This window comes from Mercenaria mercenaria, chromosome 15 (assembly GCF_021730395.1).
Source record: "Mercenaria mercenaria strain notata chromosome 15, MADL_Memer_1, whole genome shotgun sequence".
NCBI lineage: Eukaryota > Metazoa > Mollusca > Bivalvia > Venerida > Veneridae > Mercenaria > Mercenaria mercenaria.
The window spans coordinates 47,560,325-47,578,472 of record NC_069375.1 but is presented as its reverse complement, the minus strand read 5'-3'; the positions used below and the strand labels follow the sequence as shown (position 1 = coordinate 47,578,472).

Genomic DNA, 18,148 nt, shown 5'->3' with positions numbered 1-18,148 from the left:
GTTCTATTTTTAGCTACATTGACCTTGAGCCTGATCCTAGCGACCTCAAATACAATCCCGACCTTTTGTTTTTGATAAAAGCTATCTACACACCAAGTATACTGCCAATAAGTGTACCTAAACTAAAGATAATGAGTGGAAACCATTATTCTATTTTTAGTAACAGTGACCCAAAATATCATTCAAAGCTAATTTTTAGGTAAGCTTACTGTATACAAAGTTTGGTGACAGTTAGTAAGTCCAAACTGAAATTATAAAGCAGAAACCATCTTTTTGATGATCACACTGAGAAACAAAATATTTTTAGAGAAAAATCTATTTTAGTAACTGTGACATTGACCTTGACCAAACAAAAAAGAAGAAAAAAAAAGAAAGAAATATTTTTTTTTGATCTCAGTAGGTTTTGAACCGACGTCCTTCCGTCCCATTGACTATAATGTAGCCGCTCAGTAGAGATAGTACCTAAGTTTTTCAAATCATAGGTATGAAGTTAAAAAGCTTTGAAATGAAGACAAATGTACATATATTTCTCAAAAATAGATATACTGACAATATTTTAACCAGAAGCGTAGAGTTATGTGCATTTAATATTTTCATGTAAAAGAAAATTTTGTGATCAAGGAAATGTAACTCTTCTTGAACCTGGAGAGCAGAAACATCAAAGGGACATAATGTAGCAAATATTTTCTACTTGGGTGCATTTGATTTAACATTCAACTGTGATCTGGATTTCTAAATAATGATCCATGATACTGTGTGCTAAAAATATAGAACAACTGGAACAGTCCTTTAATAGCAAAAAGATGCTGTAGCAGAATGAAAATTGTTAAGCTCTAACTGGAACTCGAACCCAGGACCTCTCACCTAAGGCAGACACTCTACCACTTCCCTATAACAGCAGTAGCTATAGCTAGGCAATTTAAGGGCACCTATTACATTACGTGAACTGGAACAGTTTTATTACAATAACACATAATTGGCCTACTCCGGATTATCGGCGTATTCGCTCTGTTACCTAACGTAAATCTTCGTGTAAAGAAAAAATATAATCTAATTAATGCTGCAAACGTTTTAATCGGTCAAAACTGCCCAAATTTCTCTGACGTGTTTTTTAGAGTATGAACTTACTAACTGGTAGTACCAGTGAAAGATATCTTACACTGAATCTTATATATTTGCCTTTTTAGCAGCTGGCGAATGGTAAAGACAGTGGGCTTTGTCCAAATATAAGCAGTTATTTTACCAGTTTTGAGAGGATATCAATTGATAGGAAATTACAGTTACAAACTAAATACCTTTCTGCAACAAATTGAGTCATTAGCATTCACTGTCAATCAGTATTATGACTAAGATCGACGATCATTCATTCATTCAAATAATTTATAGACAGAGTCAGTAACGTTGTTTACATTTTTAATCGTAACCGGTGCTCTTGTAAAAACCACTTTTTTTGAAAAATCGAAGAATGCGAAGAGCTATGGTACGGTCTCTATGTAGCGTTTAGCCCAACGCTCTAGTCCACTGCGCAACCGTGGAATTTTCTGAGTGTGAAGATTAAGTAAGTTATCCTGACCTTGAACTTGACCCCAATTACCCCCATATACAATTCCAACCTTGGTTTTTCTATAAGCTACCTATAGGCCGAGTTTAATTTCAATACATCACTGAAAACTTATTTTGCGGAAACCAGTTTTTCTTTTTTTAGCAACAGCGACCTTGACCTTGACCCAAATTACCCCAAATGCAATTCCAAGCTTTGTCTCATCATCTATCTACAGGCCAAGTCTAGTGTCTATAGCTTGTTCCAAACTAAAGTTTTTGTGCGGAAACCAAGTTTGACACCCGCCCGATGACATACCCAAATCTAATAACTGGTTTATACGAAAACCTGGTTTATAACTACAAGTGTATAGCCGATCTATTAAGGACAGGGATCGGTGTTGACAAATAAATGGAAAGTAGTTCTTGTAATATTACAGTTTAACACTACTTAAGTTAGTGGTACGGTAATAACAATCGGCAATCTCCGTTTAATTACGTTTGATATCGTATTCTCAGTAAGCGATTTCGTCATTCCCCGACAGTACGGAAATCCATGACCGCCGAAGAATGCCGAAGTAGGATACGGAGAAAACGTAATCGCACGGAAACTGCCGAATGTCATTACGGGCTCGTTATCTTAAATTCTATGGTTCCTCTGTTACGAAGTTAAAAAAGTCGATACTGAAATAATTCTTTCTTTTTACAGTTCCTCCTGCATGGGTGACGTCGGTGGACCTTACATGGTACAGTTGCCAAATAAGAGATACTACAGCCTAGGGCTCGCACTAAACACCAGGAATTGCGACACGAGATACCAATTTAGTATCTTCTTAAATCTCTTGCACCCGACAGTCAGCGAATGGGTGGCGTCCATCTTGGACGGGTGTAATCGGGTTGAAGAATTAGATAAATAAATTGGACATGTACGTGACAGGGCGTATATATTGAAAAAAAAAAGAATATTCAGTGTGTACATAGCGTTTGCAACACTCTATATTTCTACCTGATATAGTACACAACAATTTCGTTGTCACATCTGTAAATAATTTGTTTCGTCATTCTGACTGGTAGCCAGTATGATTTGCAATTTCAGAAAAAAAGAACAACAAAATAACTTTATTCCATGTGCCAAGGAAAATATTTGCGGTCAGTAAAATTAAATGTTAAGAGCATTACCATCCGACAGCTTTTCCGTTAATTAGAATTTCAGGCAAGCTCAAAATAACCTTTCGTTAACCGATTGTTTTAAAGGCGCTCGCGATAGTTTTTTCGGACGGGTCAATATTTACCCCAACACCGTGCAAATTTGGTTTTGTTTCTAATCGATGTAGCTCACTGCAGAGTTGGAGCGGTCTTCTAGCTGCGCATGCCCGGAAGTGATTATCTAATATCGCGTACGAGACAAATGCGCAAATTATTGCATGTTCGCACGCATTTAGTGTATAATATGTATGATAAACTGACTAGAGGTTAGGGTTAGTATCACCATGGTTACAAGTACTTTTAGTTCAAACTGCTTCAATCCGGCATATACTGGAGTCTGTAATTTATACCGGCGCTCCAACTCTGCATTGAGTCACAACTGTTTCTAATCCCGTACCGTACCCATACCATACATCCGTATTCGTAAACTATAAGTCTTTTTTCGGAGAAAGGCGGAAACTTACATCGTTCTATGAAATCAAAATACTTCAGAAACACGTTAAAATCCGCTTATTAAGAAATCTGCCGTTTGATAACTTGATATATATCTCTAAGTCATTTGCTCAAACACTGAAAGAGTTTCCGTGGCATTTGTCGAGAAGCCTTTAACCTGTACTCTTCAAACTTAGTGGGATGATATGCTAAATGGAGTGGATAACACCTATTGCTTTTAAGATCAATATGTTAAAGGTAAAGGATGTCCTATAGAAATCCAGAAAAAAAAAGTTTCTACAATCACACTTTCAGCGAGTTTATTTCAAATGTTCCTAAGGTGAGCGACCTTGGGCCATTTGATCTGCTTTAAGCTGTGGACAAATACAGAATACTGTCAAGAGTTTGACTGAATATATGCCCTAGTTTGAAATAAAAATTGATTACGTATTTCGTACCAACCTGCATTGTATAAATGCCCGCCACAACCCACCTCGTTGTAATTTGATTTAAGCGAAATCTAATATGGTGACCTATCAATTTTCTTTTTGTTTTAGATAAGGTAGACATAACCAAAGGTATGTGCAGAGTTTGATTAAATTCTTTTATGTGAAACTCGATAAAATAGCAGAAGTACCAACTTAAAATTGACAAAAATATGCAAAAATAGCCCCTGGGTCTGCTGAACAAGTACTCCTTTCTTTACAAAATCATGTTCTTTTGATTTCTCTGAGCATGTTTCAAATAGATATATTGTTTTCCGTTATAAAAATGCTTAGATATCAAATGTATGCAGGTTATTGTACTTTACTGAAATATATTTAAGGAGTATAAAATTCTTGAAAAATGTTAAAAATAGCACCATATCTAGGGGCAAATTAAATTGAAACAAAGTTGGTGACTAAGTATTTTATTTCATTTTTCAATACATTATAACATGATCTTTTAATACAGAACATTTCATCAAAATCTATTATTGAGACAAAAATTACGAAACTCTAGCGAGCGTCTTTAAGTATTTCTTTTTTTCAAAACATGAATCTAAGCAAAGCATCTCTTAAATTGATAAGCCGTCTCAGTAAAATTTGCAATACTATACAAATAATTGTTGAAACAGACGTCGGATGGAGTTGACTAAAGAAATGTAAAAAATGTGAAGCTAGATTTCAATTAAAACCTAGGAAATCGGCAAACCTGTCCTCGGAAAAAATACATTGAAATCTCAAGATGTCACGTGACCTTCTTTCGACAATTCATTGTACAACAACACACAGGGAGTCAAGAAATATCCGTTTGACAATCTGTAATTGACATTGAAAAATAAAAGGTGATTGCTATTAATAAGAAGGCCATAAAACGGCCTATGTATATAAAATAAAACTTATAAAATATTGTGTTGTACTTTATTTTCTGATCATACCACAATGGACGTAGTTTACTCACAACATATGCAACAAAATACGCCATTGACTCAACCACGATAATTTAGTCCCCCGCAGATATTTATGATTTCAAGCAATAAAAATCTAAACAACTTATAACACCAGTTTTGATCAAAGTCAAGGTCTTTATTTTTATTATATAAAGAATTAGAGTTTGGGGAAAGTGGTACGTCAGAATTTACTCTATTTAGAGACTATCAGATTTTAGGCCATTATTGGATAAACGTGAACCTTCTCCGATCAAAATATTTGGCCCATGATAATAATACGATTTTACATAAATATGGTTATTATGATAGCAGCTCGACCTGAGTGGATTTTGCCAGATTGGATCTCTTGTGCAAGAGGCGCGATAACGCGGAGTGTGATCCGATCTTGCAAAATCCATCAGAGCCGAGTACAAAATCCCAGATCTATCTAGTTTTGTAATGACCTCTTTATTACACACTTCCACATTTTTTTTTTGTTATCGAACGAAATCTTTTTCAATGTTTATCGATGCTAGAATAGAACTGAGTGAAGTTTTTTATGTCCGCTATTAGATAATGCATACAATACAATAGGTACATAATGGACTTTTTTCTGCCTGTTCATATTTCTTTGTGAAATACAAGCCATAGTTTTGACATCATTAAATATGTATATAATAAATGTTTTCTGATGCTCTTGTACGATGGGCACACTGTGGTAGAATGATATTTATCTTCTATATCCCTATCGAGACAAAAAATACAGTAAGATTTCTAGCTGTAAAAAACATAATTAAATTTATGTCCTTAGTTTTAATACTTCTATATTTAAATGGTAACACAACTTAAACAAGCTTCAATGTACATATCGAGTGTTCTACGTTCATATAAATCAGTTTTGTTTTCAGTACCTGCTAACCGTTCTTCAAAGGCTTATGAAATAATAAATATTACTATAGGACTACGTACTTGCATAAATCGCCGGTCCATAGGTTGTCCTATACGTACGGTCTGTCTATTTGCCAACAGTCATTCGAACTTCGGTCAAGAATTTTGATGGAATCACAGTGAAACAGCAAAAGCAAGTTATCGGTATAAATCGCCTCTTATGACCATGCAAGGGTAGCAAGGCAGTAGCTCCAATTCTTTTCATTCACAAGTTATCATCCGAAAACCATATCAGACACCTGGAAGAATGTAAAGTTCATTTTTACGATTATCATGCTTTCAGATAGTTTTACTCTTATTTATCCCATCTTAATATATCACCTAATAATATTGCTACATAAATAGACATTCTTAAAAAAATCTAAAATTTATTATAAATATATCGCAGGCATAAAACAGCTTAAATATAAAACAAAAGATAAATTTCTGATTGTAAAAGGAATGTTATGTTCACTATTTACGAAACACGGGCTACTTTATTTCTTACTTGGATAGAATGTTTATCTACATGGTTATCTACTTTATAACAACAAAAAAGCCCACAGATCTCCTAAGAATAGACACGTGCATTTAGAGCGCACACCCCGCCCCCTCAAAATAAAAGCATTGTATATCACAACAAGAGCTGTCGGAGGTCAGCAACGCCCGACTTTTCAAAAGCATTGTCACTCAGAAAACATTAAAAAAGTGAAAACGTAGACATACGCAAGTACAAAAGCGGCAACAGGTTTGAATCATAAAACTTTCAGCCCCTGTCTTTATTGATGCAGCAGAACCTAAAAATGTGCTTAATCAAAAAAGAGGCACAACTGTGTGAATCTGCAGAACAGAGATATGGGACTTGCGTATTTCATGTCATAATGTCACAGTGAAAAGGTGTGTTTTGTTTCAATCCAATCCATTAAAAAAAAAGTGGTTATTGAATTATAGAATCTGCACATTGTGAGGTTATCACAATGAACAAATGTGTGAAGACTAACTCCAATCCCACAAGTGATTACTGAGAAATAAGCGTACATACAAAAACGTTACCTAAATGTTGAAAAAGGTCAAACCGAGTCTGCTATTATTTTGTTTGGTTTCATTCTATGCTTCCATAGGATCTTGCAGATTCCATGATATATCATTGGACAGTGTACAGTATCCTGTAAAAGTTCAAGTGAGTATAACTTCCAAACCTAGCAAGGCATATGCATGTCCTTATCATATGCACAAGTCCATTTCATAACGATATGGGCCAGATTCCTAGAAAAACTGTAAGATTAAATATTTAGACAAGGCTTATCTAGTGTATCATTGAAGGTTCCATATACACCGCCGTATGAACACATCTGCGGATGTCTAGAACTTGTAACACGTGAAAATAGTGTGTTCTGCTCAACACGCTGATAATTGGCGCGGACGGTAGCATGCATTTCCACTACCATCCACGAACAGACGCAATCAAACTGTGCCTGCGACATTTTTATTTTTGTTGAGATTGGCGACCTGCGGAGTTTCCATTTTTTTATATTAAGTATGCGAAATATACAGCATTCTGTAAAAGCTCAAATGGTCATAACGGTGCATTCATGTTTTGACAATAGGCAAGTTCACTTCCCACTCCATAGTGATGTACATGTATCTCAAGTTTGGACCAGATCCCTTTACAAATGTAAAAGAAATTATCCGGATAAGGTTTGTATAGACATTTGGCAATATATAGCATTCTGTAAAATGTCAAATGGTCATAACACCTAAACCGTTAATGATAAATTCATGTATTGAAATAAAGCGGAAGTTCACGTAATAATGACATTTTCCTTTAAGTTTAGATTAGCTCCCTTGAAAGTTGTAGGAGGAGTTATCCTGAGAAGACTTAAATTAGTATTGCGCAATATACATCATTCTGTAAAATTTCAAAGGTACGTAACTTCAAAACCGGACATGAAACATTCGTTTGCTGACAACGGGCATACGCAGATTTACTTCATAGTGAAATATTTTTGTAAGCTTAAGTAAAATCCCCTGAAAACTTTTACTGCGATTTGTAAAGAATTCAGGACGTACAGACAACGCGGCAACTATATGACATTTCTCTCCTCAATCCCGAGAAACATTTTGGGGGAGCATCATATAAAATTATGTATCTGCATGGCTTTTCCAGCCTATGATAACATAATCTTAATCATTTAATAGAGGCAAGTCCTTAGATATATATTTGTCTTGACAGGTCATCACACAATGCCAAAGACATGTGTGAAGTTTAAAAGCTTTTAGACTAGTACGTTTTGGGAAATCAGCTTAAATGGAAAACTTTAACTAAATTTTCCTAGTTAAAAAGATTTAAGTATCTTATCTTGTGAGGTGATCAAATGATACCATATACATACAGGATGTTTGAAAGCATTTGCCCTAGGAGTTATAGAGAAACCTGCTAATATGCATTTTTTTTGTGTGACACGGACGCCGACACAGATACCGACGCCGACACAGACACCGACGAAAGGGTAATTAGAAACGCTCTACTATCAGAAAGTTAAGAAAAGACGAGCCAATAAAATACTTTATTTTATAAAGGTGCCTCATTAAAACAATGCATCACAAAGCAAAATAATAGGAGGAGGATGGAGGCCTTAAAAGACAACAGAAGAATAGAATACAGTGCAAAAAAGGTTACTGCTTAATACATAAAATCAAGACAGCAAAACGGGGGCGACATGAAATATATCTAATTTATAATTTTACTGCATGTTTGAGGAGATGAATAATGATTATTTTTATTATATTCAAGCTCGCATCGACGTGTCGGTACTACGAAAGGATTTTTGTTTTAAACGACGAAAAAGTCAGAAGCTTTCGAATCCCTTTTTTACCTTGCCTTCTATGCGAGCTATTGCATATGTATTGACAAGCAGGGAACCAGCATTGCAAAATATAAACACAAAGAAACACTTTCTAAATGAAAGTTGTATCCTTTTTGTATAACTGCTAAGTAGTATACCAGTATACCAATATATTATACGCACTTCACAGGTCATGTTAGTAACATTAGCAAAATAAACGGACCGGTGACCAGCTTTTAATAAAAAGCTAACCTTGTCAGAAATTTAAGTCATCTTACCTGTTTCAAGTCCTCCTAATATACATGTATATCCAAGTTTCTTTTATTGCTAGAAAACGTTCCGCCAGACATTAAGATCCAAAAGGCACTGTAATTTTAATGAAAATTAAGTATAATGCAGAAATGAACAACACCTACCATGAACTAGATGACTTCCTGGAAATAATTTGTTGCGCAAATTTTCATAAAATAGCCGCCGGTTTCTTTTTGCCACGCCGGTATTTGGCAAATTCAGTCCATATTTATACGCGCTTTACAAAAATGAAAATTGCCTTAAATTGTTACATTAACCCACCTATTTTAAAGTTAGTATGTTTTGATATGATATCATTACTAGTTTTTTGTTAATCAGTACGAGAAAATTACATTTGCCATGGCAAAAGCGGTTTTGCCATGGCAAATCGGTCTTTTGCCATGGCAAAATGTGTTGCCATGGCAAAATAATTTTGCCATGGCAAGAAAATTCATGATTTTGCCATGGCAAAATTGCCATGGCAAATTTTTTTCATTTTTCTTAAAAAGTGATTTTAACTATTTCCAAACGAATGTATTGGTAGAAATATGTTGTTTCATATCGATAACTCAGTTTTTTTTTATTTTGCCATGGCAAAAACTGGCCATGGCAATTTTGCCATGGCAAGATTCTGCCATGGCAATTTTGCCATGGCAAGGTTCTGCCATGGCAATTTTGCCATGGCAAGTTTCTGCCATGGCAACTTTGCCATGGCAAGATTCTGCCATGGCAAAATTTTACCATGGTAAGTTTGCCATGGCAAGATTTTGCCATGGCAATTAATTTATTTTCTCAAATATTTTAAAGGAAGTTTGATAATTTTAGTGATCATGAAATACAGTACTGACAGGAACAGAGAAGATTTTAGATTTCTTGTGTTGGCACATTTAAATCAGCAAGCACAGAATATTGCTACATAGGTTGTTTCACCATTACTGGGATAAATGCTGATTGATTTTCAGTTTTTTTACTTCCTTGTTTTAATGAATAAAAATTGATGAAATGTAATTGTAATATCATATAACGGTAATCATATGACATATATTTTTTCTGTTTAGAACAATACATATATTTCTCGATTTACATATATAAAAAGTAAGTTTCTTTCGTTTAATATGAAATACGATATTAATTATTATCACAGTATCTTAATCTTTGATGTTATATGTGACTCGAGGATTTTTTTAGGCTTGGATAATCTAAGCCGCGCAAGAAATGAAAAGAAATCCGAATAGAAAGGTTTAGCGCTTTAAAGTTTTCTGTCAATCTTTATCTAAATTTAATTGCGAACATTGAGGTACTTAAAGGCAAAGAAAATCTCCTATATAAGTGACCCCCCCCCAAATACCAGACTTTTTAATCCCCAATATACAAGATCCTGTCTGGTCCAGTCTGATAAGGGTCCATAAAACCCCTGTAGACTTGAAATGTAGCGTAATTATTGTCAGAGAATCATAAATTTTATTGCCTACAGGTAAATTGGTTATTTCCTGTGTTTTGCATTTTATTATTGAAATGCTGGTGTTTTTTTAGTCTTTTTTCAGCATGTACACAAAATTATTTTAATTGATAAGATACTAATTTTGATTGCTCAGTCATGTTGAGTAATGTCCTGGCCAATTAAATTGTAACTCTTATAGCAAAGCATTTCTCACTATAAAATGATTATTCAAAACTTAATAAGAGAAATTACAAGTTTGTTTATTCAATGATTATGATCTTTTAATAAAAAGTAACAAAATAAAAACGAAAAAAAAAGATAATTGCTGGATTTTATTAGAAATTAAAGAAGCGTTCAGTTGCATTTTTAATAGATAGAGAAGGTATATAGACAGAAGGATGTTATATATTAAAAATGCTTAATTCCTCTTGTGTTGTCTAAATAATGTTAACTTTCTTTTATGTATAATAAAATCCAGCAATAAAGATATATCATTGTTCAAAATACACAATAATTTATTACTTCTAAAAGCTATGTGCCGGAGCGCATTTTTTATATTTTTGATAATAAAAAACAGCAATAATGAGATGTAATTGTTAAAAAACTTACTTTATTAAAAATATGATAAAACACTGTTGTATCTTATCACTTTGTTTATTTAGTCCTAATTCAATCAAGCTTTCTAAACTCGTTATAAAGGTGAGAACTGATTTGCTATAAAGGTGAGAAATATCACCTGCAATTTATTTACTGCACAGTAGCTAAACAGTAGCTTATTATGATAAACAGAAGCAAGTCTACCAATGGTCCTGACTTGTGTATTGGCCCTTATCGCCAATACGCAGACCTTATCATCTCCATAGGCCACATACCAGGCATACCAGAATCAGTGTCTTTAAGCTTTCTGGAAATGATTGTGAATACATCAATTTATAATAACGAAAAGAAAAAATTTGTATCAGATAGTTTTGTGCAACATATGCTATGTTACTAAATGAGCATTTTGCAATACCCGTAGAAAGTCACCCACCGGCTTTTAATATCGTTCTTGTCGCCGTCAGTGACCCCACATTATTATTACGTCACTGTCGTACATTTAATTCAGGGATACCTATCGATGGCAGATAGCTAGCATTTGTTCGGAAGTTTAACGTGTCAGGCAAGCGAATTTTAAGTGCATCGGTGCAATTTTAGTTGTATTTATATGAAATTATTATTAAATGACAGTACTTAAACACAGAGACTATTTTTGCGGAGAGATAGAGCTCTTAAATTGTTGTTTATGAATGGCAAGGGAAACCTCTAGTTTACAAATCGAGCTATGTCCTACACGTTCTGCTGGGAATCATTAATATTTAAGTTGGTTTTTAGGCATGACCAAGTTGTTATTATTATTATCATTATTATTATTATTATTATTATTATCATCATCATCATTATTATCATCATCATCATGATAAACACGTTCAACGGCGCTTCATTAAAGAAACGCAGCCACACATGGCGAGAAATTTGAGATATTATACTTTTGAGTTTAGCAAGTTATTAAAGATTTCTGTCTACATTTTTCAAGATATTCTCTAAATATTTGCATGCTCCATGTGATTTTTTTTAACAGTGCACCGTTATGACGTTACGCTTGGCGTAATGATTCTGACGTACAATCTGTATGTGTTTTTGAATAATAATAAACAGTTTCAGTCTTCTTTGTTTAGTATAGAAATAAATCGGGGCGTGTTAAAATGTGCTATATAACGAATGTGAAGGTCATATAATGACCATATTTATTTTTACAGGTATCAGAACATGTGTATTTACGTCAATTTATAGAATAGAAATATGTATTTTCCACAAAGCAGCGGTCCCACATCTATATGATTTTTCACTGAGGAACTGACGTATCCTGCATTTAACATACGGCCCAAAACATACGCTAACTTACTTTAGCACTATTTACTTTCGCACTAGCGTTAAGTGTCGCAAGTACAGTTAAACGTCGCAAGAATGAAATTAAATGTTGCATCCACCGTTAGCAAACGTTTTGCCGCAAAATCATCTGCCACTAGAAGTTGCACTTTTGACATTAAATGTTGCAAGAATTTGTACACAGATATATATCGTAATATGAACTTTTAATGTCGACAATGCCTACTGAAAACTAAGACATGTATTTATAATCAATTATGTAATAGGCTTGGATCTTCAATAGTAAAATAATGTGGTATTATCTTTAGCCCAATGGAAGTTATACATTCTATTACATGTATACTTTCTGAAGACAGCAGTCTTAACATGTATAATTATCTAATTTTACTTCCTTGTACATATTGAAAGACGAGGACCTTGCTCACCTTGCCTTTATAGTTGGCTGTTTTGATAGAGGGTCACGCAAGAAAAAGGTGAAATTATTTTGAAATAGGGAGAGTGTTTGTGACAGGGAGATGTTAAAGTTTCCACTTAAATGATACGGGATGGTAATGTCGTGCATTTGAGGCATGTGGTAGGGATTGGGTAAAGGTGGGGAAAGGAATGAATGAATAATGATAATATTGTTATTATTAATAATGATACAGGAATCTAAAATATAGTAAAGAAGTAATTTTAAGGGAAACAGAAATTGATTTGTGGGGTGAGTGTAGATGACTAAGGGATCAGTTTGGAAATGTAGAATGATAATGTGATACTAGGAGGTAATGCCAAGAAACTAAAGATATGCAAAATATCAAGGCACCCTGCTCGGTATTTGAAATAGTGCAATGAGGACAACACATGATCTTCAGCTCGATAGTCGCCTTATGACATTTACTAAAATTTCAACACAGAATTAGAACCCATGATCACTTGGCAGGAAATCATTCGTTTTCCACAGCTTCACTGGTACACAGGAATACTTCATGGACAGATTAAAGTCTCATTTGTGCAAAGGCACAGGCGTTTCAAGATCGGTGCAGTTTACACTTCTTGCATATCAATCAGTTTGCCATTGGTTGTCTATCAACATATTCGAGTGTGATCCCTCGGTGGCAAGGCCTTTCTATAACGCATATATCATACATTTTCAGTAGATATAAGGTGTAAAGTGATCGAGACGTGATTTCGTGCGTTCGAATTAACATGTCGAGTGCTGGCGTTAAAATGTCATGCTCTCATGATGGGATGTTGTGCGATTGAACTAAGATGTCTTGCGCTCAAAATATAATGTCATACTGTCGAGATAGATGTCGACACTCGTATATAAATATCATACAGCAGCGTGCGTGAAATTGAATTTGTCAACCCGAGGGCAGAATGTCAACCGATGCGAATGCCGCGTGGTGACATTCTGTTTCGAGGTTGACAATACCAGTGTCACATACGCTGCCATATAGTATTTGTTTTATTATACCGAACAAACTTTTGTACAAGATGTTTTAAAATGTTTTTAATTAATTTAATTTAACAGTTTTATCTTTAGCGCGGTTATTGCCTGTGTACACACTAAATAGTGACGTCACTACTATAATTATGTGTACAAGGGAGGCAATCATTTGGCTAAACGATGAGGTTATATAGCAGTTATTCGTACAATAATGTGCTTCCGTGAAGTAGTCGAAAGAAGTTCCTGATAAATAGATCCTCGATTTTCCGTTTTTCGCACATTTGCGCGTAAATCAGGGGCCAAATGGGCATTCAGTTGTGAAATGAATTTTACATAAAATAGTACACTTTTCATGCTAGTATTGCATGATTTCGAGCTGTTTACTTGAAATGAGAGTGCTTATTTTGCGGACCGCTTTCTGAAATGCAGCGAAATGAGGGTGCCTGACTTCAGTTGACTTACATTTCACTGCATACTACAGGTATTCAACATCCCTTTTTCTTTTCGTTTTCTCGAAGCAAATGTATGGATATGTTGTGGAAAATAGGTCTACGTCAGAGTGAACATCTAAAACTTTAACAAAATTGTTCTGAAGTAGCTGAATTTTTTATGTAACAAAGAGCAATTTCTTTTATTGGTATATAGCCATGAAGCAGTTAATTGCCCTTATATGAGATTCTAAATATCAGTGCGGTCACATGACCTAACGGTCACTTTCGCTTAGTCACGTGTTATAAAGGTTGAAAGTTTTCGATAGTCAAAATATTTAGTTCTCGGGTAATGGGATTTAATCATTGTAGACAAAAAATAGGTATAATGAAAGATGTTCACATCTCGAAATGAGACATAAGATGCCATCGAAGTAAAATGTCTCGCGCTCGAGGTAAAATGTCATGCTCTCGAGATAAGATGGCGTGCCCTTGAGTTCAGATATCATGCGCTGGAGATGTACAACGCATGAGATACGTTTTCCTTTAAACCGGAGAGTTATAATGGCCTAGATCGATCACTTATGTTTCACAACTGGAAGTCTTGCATCAACCTAAAATTTGGTATAGATGATTTTACACAAGTAATTGGTAACTATGCTAACGGGCGGATGTTTTGATTTTAACGGGCATGCGCTCTTTACGTGTGGCAAAAGAACTCTCAACCATAAGAAAACCTACATAAAATTATCATCATATTACGAATTGTTTTGTCATTATAAAGATAATTTCATTCAAGTAATTTATCATACAGTATACTTTGATTAAAGACATGTGTGTTAATTAAACATATCTTACTTGAAAAGTCTGCTTTATTCTTATTTTCGTCAGAAAAGAACAAGCATTTCCAGTTTTTTTCCACACATCATACAAATATAAAACTTGTTCCTTACGTTTAAAAGTTCATATTTTTTTCATAATATCTATTTTTACCACAACATTAAATAGTTGTTATATACATTTTTTTCCGCCTTGAATGACATGTCGCGGCTCTATGTCACTGAGGTTGCTATTTTAAGTGATATACCGGATAAATATATCACGTGGCGGAGCTGTTTTGTGAATAAAAAAATAAACATTTCACGTGATATCTAGTATCATAAAATCTATAAGAATATATGTTATGCTATATATTTGGAACTTTAATGGACATTTCCTTTTAAAAGGATGAAAGCGTAGTTACAAAAAATCTAAATTCGTAAGATATGAATCAACTCAAGGACTATAACTACACACTGAAGGAAAATGCCTGATATAAAATTCTATTTTTTTTTTATGTTTTCATGCTGGATCATTTTCATATCGAAAATGTACCGCGCAAAGAAGTCATTATCCGTGATTTAGAATAATTGTGATAAACTTGAATTCCGCAAAAAATAGAACAGATAAAGAATGTAAGTGTAAAACACCCCTCCCCGCTACCCGCTCCCTTTCTATCAAATGTTACCGTTGCATTGACCATTCGGCCACTTTGATAATGTCAAATTAAAAACTTTCAAATTCGAAGAAACAACAGAAATAAAAAATAGCTTTTTTTAAGATGATTATTGTTATTTTTGAATACTGAATGAATTGATCCCCATTGGAGTATTTATTGGATATAAAACCATAGGCTGAACTTTGTTAACTGAACATTTTATTTTCAAGTTCGACATTTAACTACATATGTATTGTAACTGCGACACTTTGTAAGTTTTGTGAGATCACGTTAGGAAGTGAAAACCACGGACTTTTCCGTGCGGAAAAGTACGGAAATACAGCTTTTATCCTAAATTACATACAGACGGACGAACAGATGTTGTCTTTTTGTCATAAGTTTTCAGATTTTGTCACTTTCTATCAAAACAAGTTTTTATTTGCAGTTATTTACCCATAAATAAATATTTTATAAGCACTTTTCCTCATTTTACGGCTAATATTTTAAGCCAAAAATGGCAAAGTTCAGCAAATGTTCCCGACGGCGTGTCCGTCGGAGAAGAAAATTGTTTTTCATATTCGATTAGACAATATTTTCAAGTACTTATTAAAAGAATTGTAAGTTTGATACCTTACTTTTAACGCTTTTTACAATAAAATGAAATTAATGGGTTTTTTTTCGAAAACAGATTAGCATTATGCAGTCCCTATAGCAAGTCTGCAGATCAGGTAAAGTTTTAGACCCGGCCGTCTACATGGAGCTAGGAAAATCGATACATGCACATATTTATTTTACACAATAATCACTCGTAAGCAGGAATCCTTAGTTCTATACACCTCATAAATAACCAGTTGAAATATACATGCATATGCCTGTAAAGTGCATATGTCTATTTTATTTAAAAAACGTACCCGGGCCAAATGCGAAACTGTCCCCTGCCACTTAAACGCAGCTTCTTGTTTGATTGAATGTAGATACCTCTGGATAATATTTTAACATTCGACTCGCCGATTCATTAAGTTTACACTATATCGCGCGAGGATTTGTAAAGATAGTTTAAATTCGTCATAGATAACACTTGGCTATAAATGCCTATTTAGTAGTCTACTATTTTCGCCTGAGAATCGTTTGGACAAAATGTTTTCCGTTGTAAAATATTTGTAGTACTACTTTTCAAAAAATCATATACGCAATACAAGCTATTTACTTTAAGTTAGCATTACTAAGATATTGAAAATACGTGTCTACTGTATACGGAAAACGTTTTATCGGTCTTTTCTATTTGAAAATTACACTGCTGACGTATTATGTTAATAAATAAAAATGGCTATATTTCATAACATATAGTGTACCTTGCAAGTAGATAGTTACTTGACAATCAGCTTTGCTACACATTGTGAATTATAATATCTGTTACTTTCCATATAGCCAAACTAGTCTGTTATATCCATTATAGATTATATCTGTTTCTTCTTAAATAAAAATACGATATAACCACTGTCTTGTATTTTGAAGACTCACACAATTATATATAATATATGTGCAAGGGAAAATCTGATACATATTTTTCCTATTCGTCAATAAAAATCGCTGTATTCACAATTGTGTCTTGAATGCTTAAGTACCAGATTGCAGATGAAGAATATAAAAAAAAACTTTAAAGCGCTAAACATTTTTGTTGGGATATTTTTTTTTCTATTTTTGTTCGGCGCTTAGATTATCCAAGCCTGCTAAAATTTTCGAGTCATATATAACATCAAATACCAAGATACTATGATAATAACTAATATCGTATTTCATAAACGAAAGAAACTTACTTATTTGATGAATAGATATGTTCTGTAATTTAAGTCATATTTGTATTGTTCTAAATAGAAAAACATATGGCACACGGTCATTGTTATGTAATATTACAAATACATTTCATACATTCTCATTCATTAAAACAAGGAAGTAAAAAACTACTTCCTGCCGCTGAAAATCAATCAGCATTTATCCCAGTAATGGTGAAACAATATATGTAGCAAGATTCTGTTCTTCCTGCTTTAAATGTGCCAAGAAATATCAAATCTTCTCTGTTTCTGCCAGTATTGTATTTCATAATCACTAAATTTATCAAACTTCCTTTAAAATATTTGAAAAAAAATAATTGCCATGGCAAAATCTTGCCATGGCAAACTTACCATGGTAAAATTTTGCCATGGCAGAAACTTGCCATGGCAAAAACTGGCCATGGCAATTTTGCCATGGCAGAATCTTGCCATGGCCAAGTTTTTGCCATGGCAAAATAAAAAAAACTGAGTTATCGATATGAAACAACATATTTCTACCAATACATTCGTTTGGAAATAGTTAAAATCACTTTTTAAGAAAAATGAAAAAAAAAATTGCCATGGCAATTTTGCCATGGCAAAATCATGAATTTTCTTGCCATGGCAAAATTATTTTGCCATGGCAACACATTTTGCCATGGCAAAAGACCGATTTGCCATGGCAAAACCGCTTTTGCCATGGCAAATGTAATTTTCTCGTACTGATTAACAAAAAACTAGTTATGATATCATATCAAAACATACTAACTTTAAAATAGGTGGGTTTATGTAACAATTTAAGGCAATTTTCATTTTTGTAAAGCGCGTATAAATATGGGTTGAATTTGCCAAATACCGGCGTGGCAAAAAGAAACCGGCGGCTATTATAAGCTTGTTGGGTATAATGGACTGTATAAAATGTTCCTAAAATCACACAGCCAACGTAAGGACGACGTCCACGTAGATCACCCTCGCGCAGCT

At 34.0% G+C, this 18,148-nt stretch overlaps 1 protein-coding gene across 1 annotated transcript in view; it reads left to right on the top strand.

Annotated features, from left to right (window-relative positions):
* Window positions 1-4,568, top strand: part of LOC123552382 (complement factor B-like) — a 28,814-nt gene extending 24,246 nt beyond the window's left edge. Inside the window, exon 13 of the mRNA XM_045342013.2 lies at window positions 2,249-4,568. Within this exon, the coding sequence (XP_045197948.2) occupies window positions 2,249-2,456 (208 nt within the window). The 3' untranslated portion in view covers window positions 2,457-4,568. The remainder of the gene's footprint in view (window positions 1-2,248) is intronic.
* The last annotated feature ends 13,580 nt before the right edge of the window (window positions 4,569-18,148 follow it).